At 40.7% G+C, this 18,606-nt stretch overlaps 1 protein-coding gene across 5 annotated transcripts in view; it reads left to right on the forward strand.

The window, feature by feature from the left end:
• FNIP2 (folliculin interacting protein 2) overlaps positions 1-18,606 on the forward strand; it is an 88,443-nt gene that overhangs the window by 8,876 nt on the left and 60,961 nt on the right. For 2 of the 5 annotated variants that reach the window (XM_043513244.1, XM_043513245.1), the window contains exon 1: positions 16,198-17,479. The exons of 2 other annotated variants lie outside the window; for them this stretch is intronic. In XM_043513244.1, coding sequence (XP_043369179.1) covers positions 17,286-17,479 — 194 coding nt within the window. In that variant the 5' untranslated portion in view covers positions 16,198-17,285. Of the gene's footprint in view, positions 1-5,010; positions 5,030-16,197; positions 17,480-18,606 lie in introns of those variants that run through there. One more of the 5 variants, XM_043513246.1, reaches the window with a different exon arrangement.

An 18,606-nucleotide genomic window follows, 5' to 3' on the forward strand; every position in this document is an offset into this window, starting at 1 on the left:
ATATATTAGAATTAGAAAAAGTACTGAGAAAGGCAACAAAAAAAATTAGGGCTATGGAAAAGCTTACACGTGAGGAGAAATTACAACAAACCGGGACTCTTAGAAAAGAGATAACTCAGGGGAGATGTGATAGAGGTCTGTAAAATCTTGAATGGTGTGGATAAGATAAATATGGAAGCATTATTTACCCCTTCATGTAACACAAGAACCAGGGGTCGCCCAATGAAATGAATAGGCAGCAGGTTTAAAACAAACAAAAGAAATACTTCATACAACATACAGTCAACCTGTTCAATTCATTGCCAGGGGCTGTGTGAAAGCCAGAAGTATAACTGGGGTCAAAAGAGATTAGATACATTCATGGGTGATCGGTCCATCGATGACTATAAGCCAAGATGGTCAGAGATGCAACCCCATGTTGTGGGTGTCCCTAAACCTCTGACTGCTAGAAGCTGGGACTGGACAACAGGGAAATGATTCCTCAATAAATTGCCCTGTTCTGTTCATTCCCTCTGAAGCATCTGGCACCGGCCACTGTCGGAAGATGGGGTACTGGGCTAGATTGGTCTGACCCAGTATGGCCATTCTTATGTCCTAAATTGTTTCCCAAGTGCAGACAGACAATACCGTATGACTCACATTTTGGGAAATTATCTTTGGACCTATAAAAGTGAGAAACTTCCGTTTTTTGGGGGGCGGGTTAATAAAAGTTTAAAGTCTACAGAAAATAAGACATCCTCACCTCTTACCATGAGTAGTTGTTCTTGCTACCAATAGGTGACTTTCTCAAGCATGTTCAGTTTCTGTCATTTAGCACTGATTACTGTTAAAGGGAAAATGCAGTATACATAACATTAAATATATGACCAACTTCATAACTTAAAAAATGTGTATATGCTACTTTCAGCTGAGAAGCATTTGATGGCTGTAGTTTGTTGGTAACATTCTAAGAAATCCAAATTGTTCTTGTGTGTGAGAGAAAACATTCATACTTTTGTATAGTTAAAATCCCAAATGTTCCTCAGAGCCTTTAATACTGGCTGTTAGTGCATTTCAAAGAATAAGCTATGCAGCTGATAATAGAGATTCTGGGAAGCTCCTGGCTCCATGTGCTCAGTAGAAAGTCCATTAAGAAAGTCAGACACTAGAAATGCAGATCTTGGGGACTATAGTAAGGGAGCTTCCTACAATAATGTAATGTATTCAGTTAGAATTTTCTACTGCTCATGTATTTCAACTAATTACTCAAGTGAAACATTTGTGTGTGGGTGGGTAGTGGCTCTAGAGAAATGAATGACTCTCTGGCTTTGGATAAATTGATCATGCTTTAATTGTCATGGCAATTGTAATTCTGTTCTGGCTCTAAAACAGGATTTCATATTAATGCTGTTCTGCGTCTTTCAGCTCTATAGACTGAAAACTGTCTTCAGGAAGCAGAGGATGAGGTTGTGTAAAAATTCTAACTAAGAGGGGGGAAAAGTGTGACGCTAACAGTTTACGTGACATGTCAGAATGTGTAAAGCAAAATAAATCAGACTCTTTCTGGATTACATTTAGGTTGGTAAATGTGTGGTCTCTGCTTCATGACTTCCATAAAATCTTTGTTGGGAGATGGAGTGAAAGGATGTTGTAAAAGAGGATATAATTTCATTTAACATGCATGCTGTAAAAGATGAGATCATGTTTCAGCTGGATTTGAAACTGGCAAACAGGCCAATAGTTCAGCTTTAAATATTCACTGGTGCTTCTGGTGTCCATAATGGAACGGATGCTGTATTATTACTTGTATTATTACTGTGCAGGATCTCTAGCTGGTAAATGTTTGTTAGCTTCGGTGTGTGATATCATTCACTTGGCAGTTGAAACAAGTAATTCCTTTGGTCATAGTAGTGAAATGCTTGGGGAGATCCCATTCGCTAAGCACTACTTCACTGCACTGTATTGCAAGCCTGCCAATATTCCACCCTTTGTAAAGGGAACGAAAGCAGTAGTGAAGTTTGTTGAGTGGCACTGGTATGTTCTATTTTTGAGACTAACAAATTTATTTGAGCATAAGCTTTCGTGAGCTACAGCTCACTTCATTGGATGCATTCAGTGGAAAATACGGTGGGGAAATTTATATACACAGAGAACATGAAACAATGGGTGTTACCATACACACTGTAAGGAGAGTGATCACTTAAGATGAGCTATTACCATCAGGAGAGCGGCGGGGAGGGGGAGAAAACCTTTTGTAGTGATAATCGAGGTGGGCCATTTCCAGCAGTTGAGGAACGGTGGGTGCGGGGAGGGAATAGTTTTACTTTGTGTAATGACCTATCCACTCCCAGCCTTTATTCAAGCCTAAGTTAATTGTATCCAGTTGTCAAATTAATTCCAATTCAGCAGTCTCTCGTTGGAGTCTGTTTTTGAAGTTTTTTTGTTGAAGAATAGCCATTCTTAGGTCTGTAATCGAGTGACCAGAGAGATTGAAGTGTTCTCCGACTGGTTTTTGAATGTTATAATTCTTGATGTCTGATTTGTGTCCATTTATTCTTTTATGTAGATACTGTCCGGTTTGGCCAATGTACATGGCAGAGGGGCATTGCTGGCACATGATGGCATATATCACATTGGTAGATGCGCAGATGAACGAGCCTCTGATAGTGTGGCTGATGTGATTTAGGCCCTATGATGGTGTCCACATATCTATTCAGGGGGCACAATTGGCAATGGGCTTTGTTGCAAGGATAGGTTCCTTGGTTAGTGGTTCTGTTGTGTGGTGTGTGGTTGCTGGTGAGTATTTGCTTCAGGTTGGGGGGCTGTCTAGAATCAAGGACTGGCCTGTCTCCCAAGATCTGTAAGAGTGATGGGTCGTCCTTCAGGATAGGTTGTAGATCCTTGATGATGCGTTGGAGAGGTTTTAGTTGGGTGCTGAAGGTGATGGCTAGTGGCGTTTTGTTGTTTTCTTTGTTGGGCCACCCCCCACTGTTTCTCAGATGTTCTTGTCAACTGCTGGAAATGGCTCACCTTGATTATCACTACAAAAGGTGTCCCCTCTCCCCCCGCTCTCCTGCTGGTAATAGCTCATCTTAAGTGATCACTCTCCTTACGTTGTGTATGGTAACACCTATTGTTTCACGTTCTCTGTGTATATAAATCTCCCTACTGTATTTTCCACTGAATGCATCCAATGAAGTGAGCTGTAGCTCACGAAAGCTTATGCTCAAATTTGTTAGTCTCTAAGGTGCCACAAGTACTCCTTTTCTTTTTTGCGAATACAGACTAACACGGCTGCTACTCTGAAACCTGTTCTATTTTGTCTCTATTCACTTCAATAGATTCATATAATCTGAGTTTCACCTGGGCTCCTTGCTGTTCATAGATATCCAGGAAGCCAGAAATGCCACTGGGTGTCTAAATAAGAACTTTTAAAAAAAAAAAAAAAACAAAACCAAAAACACTAGCCCTAAATCCCTACAAGGGTTTAGGAATAACTTTTGAAGAGACCACTCATGGTAGCCATTGTGGAAAGTGAGATGAAGGCCAAGGCCAAAATATCTATGTGGGAGCAGTGAGCACTATGTGAAGAGACTTTCTAGGTTGTGGTCTTGCTTACTGACAGATAAAGTACAATACAAGACCTTCATTTGTCCCCAGTAATGGCAGCTGCAGAGTAGTTCAGTTCATGGAGATTATTGCAAACCACTCGGAAAATAGCCTAATAAGGAAGTGATGGAGAGTAAGGTACTTTTAGACAGAAATTGGGCTCCCAGTCTGGGGATGTCTGAAAAAGCACGTCCTCTGGCTCTTCATCCTTGTAGATGCAATACCGCATCTTTATATCTCTCTGTAAAGCTGTTTTGATTTCCTTCCCACCCTCTTCACTACTGAGCAAGAGCCTTCAGAGATTTGACTTTCAGACTTAGTCAGTAATCCTGTAGTATCTTGCTCTTCTTTCCCTCCATCTTCCCCCCCATCTCTACTTCAGTTGTAACCTTGGAAGAAATCTTGGGATTCTGTGTTTTTTCCCCACATAAGAGCTGAGTGGACATGTGTAGATCTTATTCCTGGAATTCTTGACAATTTTTTTTTAAACTTTTGTGACAAATGTCATTTTCCTGACTCTTTTTTAGAATTATCTTTGCAAATGACCAGATTAGAACTGATCCAAGTATGCAATGTCAATAATTGTCTGCACCAATTAATCACACTCAGCTCTTTTCAGAAGTGCAGAGAAAAGTTGCAAGATATACTTTATTACAGACCGAGAAGAGAAGCACTGCATTGTGGGATGGAGTTGGGAGGACTAGATTTACTGCTTTAGCTGCAATAACTGTGTCTTCTCATCTGCACTGGAGGTAGGGGGACTATTATGGACTGTACTGGGGCATCTTGATGTGAGCTAAAAAATGTATAAAGCAACAAACTTCCTGGGTATTTATAAGACCGTTTTAGTATGTAGACAGGATGTTTTTTATGTATGTAGTGTTGTAGCTATGTTGGTTCCAGATATTAAATGAAGTGTTTTATGGATATTTCTACTACCATCAGTGGCAATTCCTGTTTTGCCCAGCGTAAAAGACTTGCAGTGAAATGAAACCTATGCTGTGAGCGTTGTGAAACTGAGTCAATTAGGAACTCTCACTGCTGTTTACTTTCACAAAGTTTGCTAACATTCCATTTCTATATCTCCTTCTCCCCAACATAGTCGAGGAAGGTGCACAGAAATATTAAAGAAATCAGCCTCACAACACCCCTGTAAACAACCTGTGAGTTCCACTGTAGTTACTTTTCTAACAGGGATGTTGTGATGCTAAAGCAATGTTTGTGAAATGCTTAGACTTCTGGTTTGAAATAATTATAGAAATACAAAGTACTGTTACATTTAATCTCTTCCTGACCCTCTTTCTCCTTATTGGATGATTCACAGTTATTTGTTTGCATTAAACCCACTGTCTGTGTTTTACCAGGCTATCTTTGGTTTAGATGAACTTGTTGCTCCAGATTTCAAACAGATCTGTCATCATCTTGGACTCTGAACGCTCAGGTGACCTCTTCATTTTACAATCCTGGATATAGAGTATCTCAAAAAGTTGCTTGTATGTTATGGCTAACTGCCTGGTTCCTTCTTGCACTGACTCCTGGGGCAGTTGATGCATAGGAAGAAAGTATTGGGAAAATTGTGTCAGAGATCAGATCTCAGGGGAAACTGGGAGTCAGAAGGACTGGAACAGCTAACACAGTTATGAATTCCTGAAAGAATTATTTAATAGTAAATTAGATTGAACTATGTTTATAGCTTAAGTTGTGAACGCAGCCAGGCCATTTTATACACATTAATATAACACTTTGGCTTTATCATGATTGGTAAAAATGGTGTGGGGTTTTCCATCATGTTAGTTCAATTGAGTTATATTGCATCTTAACAAGCATTAAGATGGCTTTTTAATCACATTAAGCTAACATATTTGAAGCTGTGTTTTAGCTGCCCTGTTTTTTAGCCTGGGGGGAAGCTTAATCTCTGCCAGCCAACACACCTTTGATATTTCAACCTGTGTCTTAACAAGCATTAAGAGAGCTCTTCAAACATGTCAAGCTAACACAATTGGGAAAACGCACCCTTTTACCCATCAAGACAGGACCTATAAGTAGGGTTACCAATTTTTGGTTGGATGTATTCCTGGAGATTTCATCACATCTTTAATTGGAGACTCCATGACAATCCTGGAGGGTTGGCAACCCAACCTATAAAACCTGTATGTGACCACAAAACATATTTGATGCAGCTGTGCTTTAAAGTAGTTTTGGATATGGTTGCAAGCCCCAGTGTAGGGGAGTAACTCAATCAATAACAGTCTAGTGTTTAGGAGACTCCAGAATGCACTTAAATCTATTTATTCCCTGACCAGATCGAACAGTTGTCTACCTCCAGAAATTTTCCAAGAGCCAATTTTCTTCTATTCAAAACATCCCACATGTAATTTTATGGGTGTGCCACAGGAAATACTTTGAGGAGAAAATTATACAAGTATTTTATGCAGTAAAACTTGTTCTTTTTCTACCTAAATCAAGCAATATTGCCATTAAAATGGCATAACTCAAAATACCTGTCTAGGGCTGATCTTAATGGTAAGAACTATTCACTAGTTAATGGTTTAACAGGGTGGAAAATGGGAAGTGTAATTTTCAAATTTGAAACCGGCATCTGGTTCTTAAATACACTTAGTCAATCCATTGTTTCACTTACAGGTATAAATTATTGCTCACACTTTATCCATCTGATTTTTTTTTAAGTAAAATAAACCACTGGATGAAATGTCTCAAGGGTAAACTGCACCTACGAGTTAAACTTAGTTCCAGTGGTGTAAAGGAACAATACAATATTTGTATTAAAATGGGGTGTTGGTATGTCTGCTAGATATTTGAGTGCAACAGTGGCTTTTTATTTTCATTAGTGAAATATTAAAATAACAATTATGTGAAACGGAGATTTGACCAGCTGTCCTGACAAATCTTTAGTCAGCAGGAAGTAAAGAATTTGAAATTTTAACTCTAGCTATACTGAAGTCCCTTACTACAGTCAAAAAAGAGTTGCCAATGTTTGACACTTGTCCATTTAGCCATATACTTCTTGGTAACCTTTAGAGAGAAAAGTGTGAAGAGTTGACCTCTAAATTTCAAGGTACCCACCAGTCTTCTTGATGTAGTTAGCCTTGCACGTTTTTGTGCAGACACGTTCAGTGAATTACAAAATACTGACTAATTTCTTGGGTTGCCAGCAACATTTTGGCATCTTGGTGTAAGATAACAATTTTTATTAAACACTGTACAGGTATTTATAAAACTTCTTATTGTTTAAAACTCTCCATCGTTTGTGTATTGCAATACAAGATGAAATACCTGTCTGTGTATTGTACGCGTGGACTTAATAAATATAATTTCTTTTAAGAGAAACATACAACTTCGTAGGTCAGATACTAAGTCTTTATTTAAAATGGAATGGAAATCCCTCTATTTCACAATTTGGTGTCTGAATGTAGTCAGGGCCCCATGTACTTTGGGGCAAACTGGACCTAAATCCAGCAGTGAGCATTGTTGTGATTTATTCTGCAATTCAAAAAGATTCTCAAGCAACTGAGTTTAGGGTGATGCAGCAGAAGATCCATAATGCTGTGTCCTAGAAGTGGTTACATGCCTCTAGCTACTTCATAAGCCTTAAAGTTTCAATATTATGTATTGGACAATTGATCAACAGCCCTCCTTACAAGAAAGGGTTAAGGAGAATGTTCTGTGCAGAACAGGCAAACTGTCATAAAACAACAAGAGGAACAAATCACATCTCTGGCTAAAACTAGAGAAAATTGTGGGTTTGACACTATATCCGTCTGCAGTTATCACTTAACTCATCTGTTCCAGGATTTCCTGGCATTCATCTCCATGCTGGCTATGGATTATGCTGTCCATGCTGAGGGAATGGTGGTGGAGAGGGGGGTTGTTTTTTGTTTTTGTTAGGGAGAGGGACACAGACAAAAAACCCATCTCTTTGTGGTGTGTGTGTGTGTGTGTGTTTATATATATAATAAATAATATTAATATAAATATAATAATTTAAATTATAATATATATACATCCACCCTTCTATGAGGTAGACAAACCAGTAAGTGTTCATGAGTATTAAACACATCATTCTCATTTCTCATCTCTTCCCTTGCCCTGATGTGTTAACAATGTTTGGAATAACCTCACTTTTCAAGTTACTTGTTATATTCTACCTTCCAATAGCCACAAAGTCAACATATCAATGGGACAAAGGGATTTAACAACCACTAGCTCCTCCAAAATTTCCTGACTATATGGGGATGGAGGGGGAAAAAATCTCAAGGGTCTAGTCTCTCTAATGGATTGTTGGTTAGTATCATGACGTTATTTTTATTTGGAATTCCAATGGTCACAGTCGGCTGATGGTACTGCAAACACCTGAAGCAATGTGAGGCAACGCATTGAATGTTTTTGTTTAGGTGCAAGTAATGTCTTCATTTGTTGCAGGTGAAACTCTGGTATTGGTATGTGAATAAAGGAGGTTGGCTTTTGACTACTTTGTTTTTAAAAAGTCTACATTATTTGTTACTGAACTGGATCTTTAACAGCATTTTGAGGTCATCAAGAGTTGAGGGTGTACTGTACTTTAGGATCAGGCTTTATGTCCTCAACCACTTGTAACTTGCGTGTACTTGAAACTTGATGTTGGAGTCTTCTGATTTTAAGAAAAAATTCTTTTTGAGCAGTAATTTGGAAGCTATCTAGTAGAAAATAGGTTGTACAAATGAGGGCAAAGGAGCAGGAAAGGACAGGCAAGCCCATGTTCCAGGCTGTCAGCCCCAGTATGCTGTGAAGAGATGTCTGCTGGCCTTAGATTCTGAGATACTCATTATTTTATTCCTTATTAATTAAAAATACAACAAGAATTGGTACAATATAAAAATACAAGAAGTTTTGTTTTGTTTTCCAGTAACTTGGCTAAATTGGCCTCTTTATGAGTACAATATGTAGTTTTAATTCTGCTATCAAATATACTGTTATAATAGCTGGTAAGGTTCATAGGTGTATGGGCAGTAAAGCTGGCAGGGTAAGAGATTCTGCCCCATTTCAGTTTATGTCAAAAGCTGTTGTCAGATGTGCTTTGGCAGCATCTTTATTTAGTATCTGTGTTCTTGGAAGTTGGCCTGATCACATGAGTCAGTCTGGAACAAGTGACATATGACTGATGCATTGACCAAGACAGGGAGCTGACTATATGAGGAGGTGGAGCTCTCCTGCTGATTGGGACACATTAAACAGAACAAATACTGCTTGCTTCAGTCAAGCTTCTGGTGTCCAGATAAATCTGAAATTGGTGTTAGAGGCCAAAGGCTGGACTTTGTTACTAAAGATGTACTTTGCACCCTTAACAAAAAAAAAAAAGAAAAGTAAATATGCAATTTTTTTGAAACTCTTCAACAAACGTTTTTATTCCAGAACTAAAATCTGAGAAATACTTGACATGAATTTATGATAAACCAAGAACTAGTAACTGATTAAGCTTTTCAAAAAAATCTTTTTGGTGTGAGGGGAGGGTCAATAGCTTTATTTAGATAAAGGAAGTTATGCCGGCTTGCACATAGCTTTTTCTTTGTCAAGAAAAGATTGGGATGAAGATGGAATTGTAATTAACCTTTTTGCTAGCCCTTGGTTCCTTTTATTCCATATTAAGGTTCTACCTATTAAAACTATGCCCCTACAGGGACCTTATTATTTTGGTGTTGAAAATGTGTGTGTTACTTTTTGATCTGAACACAGCCACACTTGGGCTCAGTCTTCTCTCTGGCAAGAAATTCCGCTAATGGGGTTACTGTTGAAAACATTCTCTGCCTCTGAGCCTTGTCCAGGACTTCCTCAGCATCACTGTTCCTGTTTTGCATGTTATCTTTGCAGCTTTGTTTGGTATCTAGATCCCAAACCCGAAGATTAGGATAAGACTCTGAATGTGGGTCTTGAAACTGAGACCCTGGTTTCAGAGTAGCAGCTGTGTTAGTCTGTATTCGCAAAAAGAAAAGGAGTACTGGTGGCACCTTAGAGACTAACAAATTTATTTGAGCATAAGCTTTCGTGAGCTACAGCTCACTTCATCGGATGCTGTAGCTCATGAAAGCTTATGCTCAAATAAATTTGTTAGTCTCTAAGGTGCCACAAGTACTCCTTTTCTTTTTGAGACCCTGGTGTGATTGATTCACACCAGCTCTTGTTATTTATGACAGCTATGTTTAACTTGATGGGGAATGAGTTCTGGTAATCTTATTTAGAGATGAAGAAAGCAGACATTAACAGTGGATAGTTTCTTCTTTTGAGAAGAGAAGGGTCTATTTTCTAACAATCTAAAGATAATTGAAATCGCATTGAAGTTAGGAAAAATTCAATACACTCCTATCTCCTTCAGTCCCAATATTGGGTGTGTTTTGTATTAAGCAAGTGATCCCTAGAGATATGTACTTCTAACCCTCATCTAGTACTGCTCAGATATTTCATTTTAATAAAGTAAAAAATTGTTTTCCGAAATTCACTTTGCCTGCCTCTAATGTGGTTCTGGTATTTCTAACCCGATAGTAAGAACTTCCTCATTAAACTGACCCCCTGCTTACGTGAAAAATCTAAAGCTAGAGAGAGGCAGTGTAAGTCACATGCTTGTTCACTTGAGTGACTAATGTAGAAAGGATCTGGTCTAACTTGTATGAAACTTGTAACAATGCATCAGAGTTAAACAAGGTGGATTACATAGGCTCAGCAGCTTGTTCAATGTCTCAGGGTTATTTTAGGTGAATAAGTATAAGAAAAAGAATGCAGCTATACAGTGTGTTAGAATTTTGCATGTTCACAGTAAATACGGGGAGAAGTGTCTTTTGGCAAAACGTATTTATTAGCAAACATGTTTTGGAAAGTACCATGAATAAATGGTTCAGCAAATGGAACAGAAGGAAATCCATCTTTAGTTGAAATGGAATCTAACATCTGTTTTGTTTTTTGTATTGTTCATATATGACAAATACTTGGTGCTACTGTCTACCTTTTAACAGGCTTCGTTTATTGTGTTTACTGCTTCAGTTTTAGGAGAACCAGCCAGTAGTATATGATTAAAAGGAGAGAAGTTGGTTTGGTTTTGCTATCAATGTTCCTGAATCACGCTTGCTCTTTTGGCAAGAAGTTTTGTGAAAATTTCTGCTTGTCTACAGATATCTTTAGTTTGCCTCTTAAAGGATGTGGGAAAGAAAATCCTTCTAGAGACGTGAATGAAGAATCTACAAATAGCATAAGGAAACAAACCTTGAAACAATGCTTGGCCTTAATGGATAGGTTTTTTGGTACAGAAATTTATATCCTATTGGACTTCATCATGATATTTAAGGTATTTGAGAGGGGTGGGTGTGTGTGTGTGTATGTTGAAATTGCATTTGGGATTAATAATGCATAACAAATACTGCCATTTTAAAAGCAATCAAAGTAAAGAAGAGAGTTAGGTTTAGAAGTGACCTACAAACAGAGCAGGTGACATACTGCCAAATAGTTCTATAGAAGGAATGACTAACCTCCGTTTCCCAATGGATTATAGCAGGAGAGTAGGAGGCTTTCCTGAATCACTGTTTATGCACGCTCTCTGCCTGCCCATAGGTTGATTTCTTCTTTGGGCCTTGTGTTGCAGATTGAGCATCCTTCAAAAATTTGGTTAGAGAAAGGAAGTGGTGAGCTACTGTTGTGAGAAGTGTTGGAGTGTTGGGCTGGTAAGCTGGTAATCACTTGATGCCTCCAATATGGTGGCCATTAGTGTTTAATCCAGAGGTGCCAGGAGATGGCACTAGTAGTGAAAGGAAAGGGCAAAATGGAAGTCAAAGCTATAACTCCATATTCCTCCTTGACAATTTCAGTCAAAATGGCAAATGAGGTCATGTGAGTAGAAGATCTGAAAATTGGGCCACCTAGTTTTCTAAAGTGCTCAGTACCTGTAGCTCCCATTGATGTAAGTGGGAATTGAGTACGCTGCATCTCAAAATATCAGGCAGGTAGGGTTTTTGTTTTGTTTTGTTTTTTAATCCACAGTTGTCAAGAAAGACTTAGGTTAAATATTAGGACAAACTTTCTAACTACAAAAAGAAAAGGAGTACTTGTGGCACCTTAGAGACTAACAAATTTATTAGAGCATAAGCTTTCATGAGCTACAGCTCTCGAAATGCATCCGATGAAGTGAGCTGTAGCTCACGAAAGCTTATGCGCTAATAAATTTGTTAGTCTCTAAGGTGCCACAAGTACTCCTTTTTCTTTTTGCGAATACAGACTAACACAGCTGCTACTCCTGAAACCTTTCTAACTACAAGGATAGTTAAGTATTAGAATAGGTTTCCAAGAGAGATTGTGGAATCCTGGTCATTGGAGGTTTTTTAAGAACAAGTTAGAGAAACACCTATCCAGGGTGGCCTGACTCTATTTGGTCCTGCCTCAGTGGGTGGGGCTGGACTAGATGACCTCTCAAGGTTCTTTCCAGTTTTTCATTTCTGTGATTCTAGCACCAGACACTGATACTGTATCTTGATTACAATAGCTTACTTGAGCGTTCTTCTTTGGGGAGGGGAAGGAAAGCTTATAGAGAAACTGGCAGCATCTTCTGTTCTTCCACTAATCTTAGCCCATCCTCCTCAAATTATGTTACACTATATATATAAATATGTATATATTTTCATTCAGTATTCACTAAAATACTGCTTGTCAAATTAGTCTCCCCTCCCCAGTGTAGTAAATATATTTGTGTGTATGTGTTAAATGGAGTGAAACTTAATACTTTGTGCATTGGCATTACTTATATATGGAATAAACATAACAGAATTTGTTAGATTTTGCACTTTCATGTGGTTCACTGTATTGTAGCACTGCACAAACATAAGCCCTACAAATTCAGTTGTCTTTTAAAGTTGAGTTGAAATGCAATCTTACATGTCAAAGTTTTAATCTTATGCTTTTGTTGATCATAATCAAAAAGTGTTGAGGGGCAGGGGTATGTCTAGAAAGAACTGTTTTTCTAAGAGTTCTGTTTTGCCTTGGTGTAAGTGGTGGTTTTTTGAGGCCTATGTGAGCCTCAGTTTTCCCCATGCTTTGCATTGCTACCCAATTGAGGGGGGGATTTAAGTTATCTTTCAGGATTAAGTTGTGTCTCAAAGAGACACAGGTGTGTGCGTCATGTCCGTGTCTGGGTGAAATGAATAGAGTCATTCAGGAACTGGCTGAAACTGACCCAGATCAACATGGAGTCCAAGAGACAATGCAAGCTCTAATGACTCATGGAGCTGCACTCTCAGCAGGGAAGCTGAGCAGAGACCCCCAGCTTGAGAACAGAGGGGCGAGTTGGGGGAATAAGTGTGGGCTTTGGAAGAAGTTTGGTTCTTTCACTGGGAACTGACTAAGGAGGTCAGAGAGAGAGAGACAGCCTGAAAATGGAGTTCACTACAGCTTGGCTGGTGAATTGCTTTAGGCTGACCAGAATGAACTGTGCTTTAAGTTAGCACAGAGAAATAAAGGTTAAAGACTTCCAGTGCTGTGCTCCAGTCAACTAATAAACCCCACTGTTTTGAAATTGCTGCTTGAGTGTCACTGCGAATACTGGCTGGAGTGCATTAGCCCCTGAAGAGTACACAGGTATCTACTAGGAGTCTCTCTCAGTTGGACTTGCAGAGTAGAGCTCATAGCATGATGCAGAAGTCCAGTAGCTCAGTTTAGGAGGCAGTGAGGCTGTGTGGCCTATGCTGAAGGAAGAGGGAGGCAGAGTCCTTGGGGTTCCTCCAAGAGACTGTTCAAAAGCTAGAGTGTAGCACAGTTCCTGGGAATCCATGATGGTAACTGATAGCATCACTAAGGTCTCAAATAGCACTTTTTACTCTCAGGGTGACCATTATTTCCCTGTGGCTAATACGGGACACCTGGTAAAATTACTTGTGTTCAAGTGAATTTGACGGTAATCAATCAGAACTATGCAGTACAAACATTCAAATTAACATCAAGTTGACTGAGCCCCTGCAAAAAAGAAATACTGCGTAGTGGGATTCTTTGTATTTACCTTATCTTTAAGGCTCACACGGGAAGAGGACACACTCACACTCACGTACATCTCTCTCACGTGGGGGACGGTGACTGACCGACCCAACGGTCCAGGCCTGGCTGGGCCCCTGGGATGGACCCGCATCTCTTGGTACCTGCGTTTCCCGAGGCAACCCGTGGGGGGGTAGGGTGCACAGGGTCACATGCCTCTCCTCCCTAGATTTCTGCCAGGGTTCACACCAGAATGTATCCAGCAGCAGTTTTTCCTATGCGGGAGGGAAGGGACAGGAGCTGCTTTCAGCCGCAGGGTGGGACGGGGGAAAGGATGACCTGGCCTGTGTCTTTGCGGAGATCAACTTTTCCTCCCTCCCTGCTGCCCTGTGGCTGGAAGCAGCTTGTCCCTTCCTGCCCACACAGTGTCAAAAGGCAGCTAATACCTTCAGATTGCTGCTGGCCACTGACATAACCCAGCAGCTTCCTGTCCCCCAGCTATAGCACAGGCAGGAAGGGATTAAGCCCTAAGGATGCATTGTGCGCCAGGGCCCAGGAAACCCTACTGCAGGGGCTTCAGCGAATGGGGCCAGAGAGATGGCTCAGCAGGAGAGGGTGCCTAGAGGAAGGAGCAGCCCTACGCTCCCTGGGGGAAGGACTCAGGAGGCATGGGGAGTGAGGCAGGTGAAGAGGGTGCTAAATCCCTGCCCAGGGGGCTGCTGTGGACCCTGCAGGGTTGGGGCACAAACAGGCTTAAAATCACTTTAGGGCTCCACTTAGGAGCTTAGCTGAAGGGCAGAGTGGCTGCACGGGTCTCTGGCACATGCAGGTCTCACTCCTCCTAGCCAGCATCCAGGGCCAGCGGGTCTTAGGGCTTGTCTGCACTGGCACTTTACAGCGCTGCAACTTTCTCGCTCGGGGTATGAAAAAAACCACCCCCGGAGTGCAACAAGTTTCAGCGCTGCAAAGCACCAGTCTAAACAGTGCACCAGCGTTGGGAGCTGTGCCCCTCGTGGAGGTGGGGGATTTTAGAGCGCTGGGACAGCTCTCTCCCAGTACTGTACCGCGATTACAAAAGCCATGTTAAAGTGCTGCCGCGGCAGTGCATTAACATTGCCAATGTAGACCGGGGGAGGGAAGGACCCTGCTGGCCAGGCTATTGGTGAGCCAAGTGCTTCGACTAGGGGCTGGTTCTCCGCACAGCGCTGGGAGCAGGACATGCCCCGCGTAGGGGTATATGGAGGAGCAGCGGGGTTGGGGAAAGCGGTGAAGGGGCAAAGTAGAGAGAGGACAGCGAGAGGGGGAGCATATAAAGGGCTGATGGATGGGCAGCAGAGGCGACGCGTAGCTGCCTGGTGCCTGCCTGCACTCGCCAGACACTGCAGTTCACACCACGCAGCCAGTGCCGGCCAGAAATGGGATGGGGCCCTGCTGGCCGAGAGCCGGTACACAGCTGGGACTGCACTGAGGGACCACCAGGGGGAGTGTCCAGCCCCGCATGCTGCAGCTGTGCCCCGCCACCAGCCTTGCCCACCCACCCTCATGGTTGGCCACTGTACATCCCCACCCGCCCCCTCCACAGTGCTGGTGAGCGAGCAGCTAGCGAGCAGGGATCCTGCCAGCAGCAGTATCCACTGATGTGGGGGAGACAGATAATACAGGACAATTTGCCTGTTTTAAAGAAAAAGCCAGGATACTTCCAGGAGGGCTTAAAAACGGGACGTCTGGTCATCCTATTCATGTTGTACTGAGAACCATTTTCTTTCTCTTCAATGGTGTCAGGTCTCGTCTGTAATAAATACTACCGTGCTGTGAAATTAATTTCAGACAAGTAGCACTCAGCACAATTAGTACATGGCTTAGATTGGATTAAACATGTTAACAGTGGTCCAGAATCATTCTATGGAATTGAAAAGGGCAGGGAGAGGAGCATGGTTCCCAAGATTTTGGGAAGATTTGAGGAGGGCATGGTTAACGTAGTTTGTTCCTCTCAAGCGTGAACAGGAGCAATTATGATTTAGTGGACTGAGCACTGAGCTGGGAATCAGGAGACCCTGTAACTTACTATTGACTCTACCCTGGACTTGCTGAGTGACCTTGAGCAAGTAATTTAACCTACTTGTGCCTAAGTTGTCCCATTTGTAAGACAGAGATAATACTTGCCTTATAAAGAGCTTTGTGACTGAAAAGGGCTTTATAAATGCCAAACTCTTTTATTTTTGTGTGTGTGTGTGTGTGTGTGTGTGTGTGTGTGGACAGTACTCTACAACAAATTTTAGCAGAAAGTGGTGATCTTGTATGGCGTGCTTAGGTTTTTTGGGTGGAATCCTTTTTTTTTAAGGGCAGAAGGGACAATTATATACTGTACCGTGATGAGGTTAGTTGAGCTTGTAGAAAACAAGATGTCCTCTTGCCATGTGTAACTCGTGCACCTCCTGGGTGTGGTGTTCTGTCCCATCTAGTGGCACGGAGACCATTTAGAGATTAATGAGTCTCCTCTACAGCCTTAGCTAACAGTCATATGGCTTTTTAGCTCATGCAGTAGAGACTCATCCATATAGCTCCAGAGGTCCCAGGTTTGACCACCAATGTCAGTGTTACACATGCACCGCTGAAGGGATTGAATATCCATTTGTTGTAAAACAAAAGTCTGGTTTTAGTTCTAAACCCGTTTCTCCATGTGGATGTTGATCTTTTTTTTTTTTTTCCCCCTTTTCCTTAAAGGTAGGGAGTGTTTTTAGTTGTACTACATTTTTTAATAACTCCTATTTGGTATTTAAAACATCCATCTTTTATTTTATTTTTAAGGGACATATTTTTAAGCAAGTGTAAAAGTGAAACATTATCTCCCTCATATTCATCAGATCTTACTTATCAATTGTATTCTGTAAACAGATTTCCCTTCCATTGTGTAAAAGTTTTTTTTTTTTTTTTTTTTTTTTTTTTTTAATGCAGCATCAGGGTCTTAGATGAATATAGACTGTTTACTCTACAGAGTAAAACCATTACTATGCAAAAATTCTGGGGTGTTTGCTGGTGTTAATCATTCCTTACTGATAACTGTAGGGTATTGGTGACAGATTTTTATTTGCATTTGAAGTATGGTGCTGAGCCATAGGTGGTTGCTAAGAGTTGTCAGATGACACTTGCTCACATGAGAGCCATTAAGAGGGTGTTGTAGCCAGTGTTAGAACAACCTTGCAGCTAAGGGCAAGTCAGTGCAAAAGCAACTATGCTCTTTCTATCAGAGGCCATATGGTTTGGTCTTGTGACCAAATAAATAATTGCCAGCTACATAATCACATACCAGGAAACAAAGGTAGTTAAAATCAGTATTAGCTGCTGTATCTGCTGACTGCTTACCGGGCTTGGTGAAAAAACTCCAGCAACAGAAGCAGGAGATAATCTTGGATGGGCTTTGAAATTTGAAAGTTCCGTGTGGTAGTCTAATTTGGGATAAATACTACATCACGTTGGATGCAATTGTCTTCCTGAGTTATTGGTTGGCAGAACATGCTACTCTTGTTCTAAAAAAGAAACCCAGTGGATTGCTACAAAAGACTTGGTTGAATTTCTGAGAGGAAATGTCTGTGGCTGCTGGATGCTGAGCCATTGTGAAGCAACTAACTTAAAGCCATATCTCATAAGCCAGTGGTCAGTATTTTCAAGAAGCTTTGGGAGAGTACATCTGAACTAAGAAGATGTGTGGAGGTACGCCAAAGACTGCACACAACACAGGAGGGCAAACAGAACGAGCAAGAAACAGTAATAATGCCTCTTGCCCACTGGGAAATAATATCTCAAACACAGGATTAGATAAAAAGACTAAAAAATCTTTTGTGCCAGAACAGAGCACTGATCGTAAAAGCAGTATCAATACATTGCTGCAAAACAGGTAGGCCAGTTATCCTTTTTGAAAATGTAATTTTCAGAGGTAATTGGGTGTTCTAGCTTGCATTCTACTGGAAATATAACCATGTGCCTAAAATGCTATAAAGTCAACAAATTGAAAAGCTATTTTCCAAATGGGGCCATAATACTCCAAAGTTCTTCTTCTTCTTCTTTGGCTACTCAGACCAAATTTGTCACTCTAACACAAGTTGTATATACATGCTACCTGGCTCCTAAATGCCAATAGTTGAAAGAGAAATTTAGTTTTGATAATACCGTGTAGTTTCACCTACTGGCACAAACTTTCCTTCCCCTTCTAAAACTGTTTCTGATCATCTTTGGCTGCCCCATGTCAGTGGGTCAATCAGTAACATTTTGCAGGGGATAGGGGGAGAAAGGGGTGAAATGAGGGGACATTTGCTTCAGTTGCTGAACATCTCCAGGAACAAATCCCAAGATCAGGCCATAAACTAATACTGAATTTGGTTACTGTCCTGCTATAACTTCTTAGTGATGTTTTTATTCAATGAATACAACTCTTGAGTGAAAGCTATGAAGCAGTTCCAAGTTGTATTGTTTTCTTACGCTACCGTGCAACAAAACTTTGTTACTCTCGCCCCTCCATCCTGGGTTTAAAAGTAAAAACTACCTTATTGAGTATTGTTGAAATAGGTTAAAAAGACATCACTAGCCCAACAGCTTGTTCAGTATTTGCTGCACTGAAACATCAGTTTGTACCTTCTCAAAATAATGTTTTTAAAGCAAAGTGAAATACTTCTCAAATCTAAACACATGAGTCTTGTTCAGCTGGAGTATATGCATAGATCTCGGAATATACATCTGGCTATTATGAAGGTAAGTTGTAAACTTTGTTTGTTGAAATCTGAGTTCTGTAGGCCCCTGCAAAAATGGATGATCTGAAAACAATATGCTGGTTAAGGCTTCTGGGTATTTGCAGCTTTCTGATGATCATTTAGAGTACAGTAAGGGGTGAATTTTTCAATTTTTAACGTGATCAAAATTAAATATGCAGAATTTAATTGGTATCTCAAACTGTTTAATATCTTTAGAATCACTTCAGCTATCTTTACATTTTCTAAAGCAACTGGGAATGCTCTTCTAGTTCATTTA

The sequence above is a fragment of the Dermochelys coriacea genome, chromosome 4 (assembly GCF_009764565.3).
Source record: "Dermochelys coriacea isolate rDerCor1 chromosome 4, rDerCor1.pri.v4, whole genome shotgun sequence".
In the NCBI taxonomy this organism is placed as follows: Eukaryota; Metazoa; Chordata; order Testudines; family Dermochelyidae; genus Dermochelys; species Dermochelys coriacea.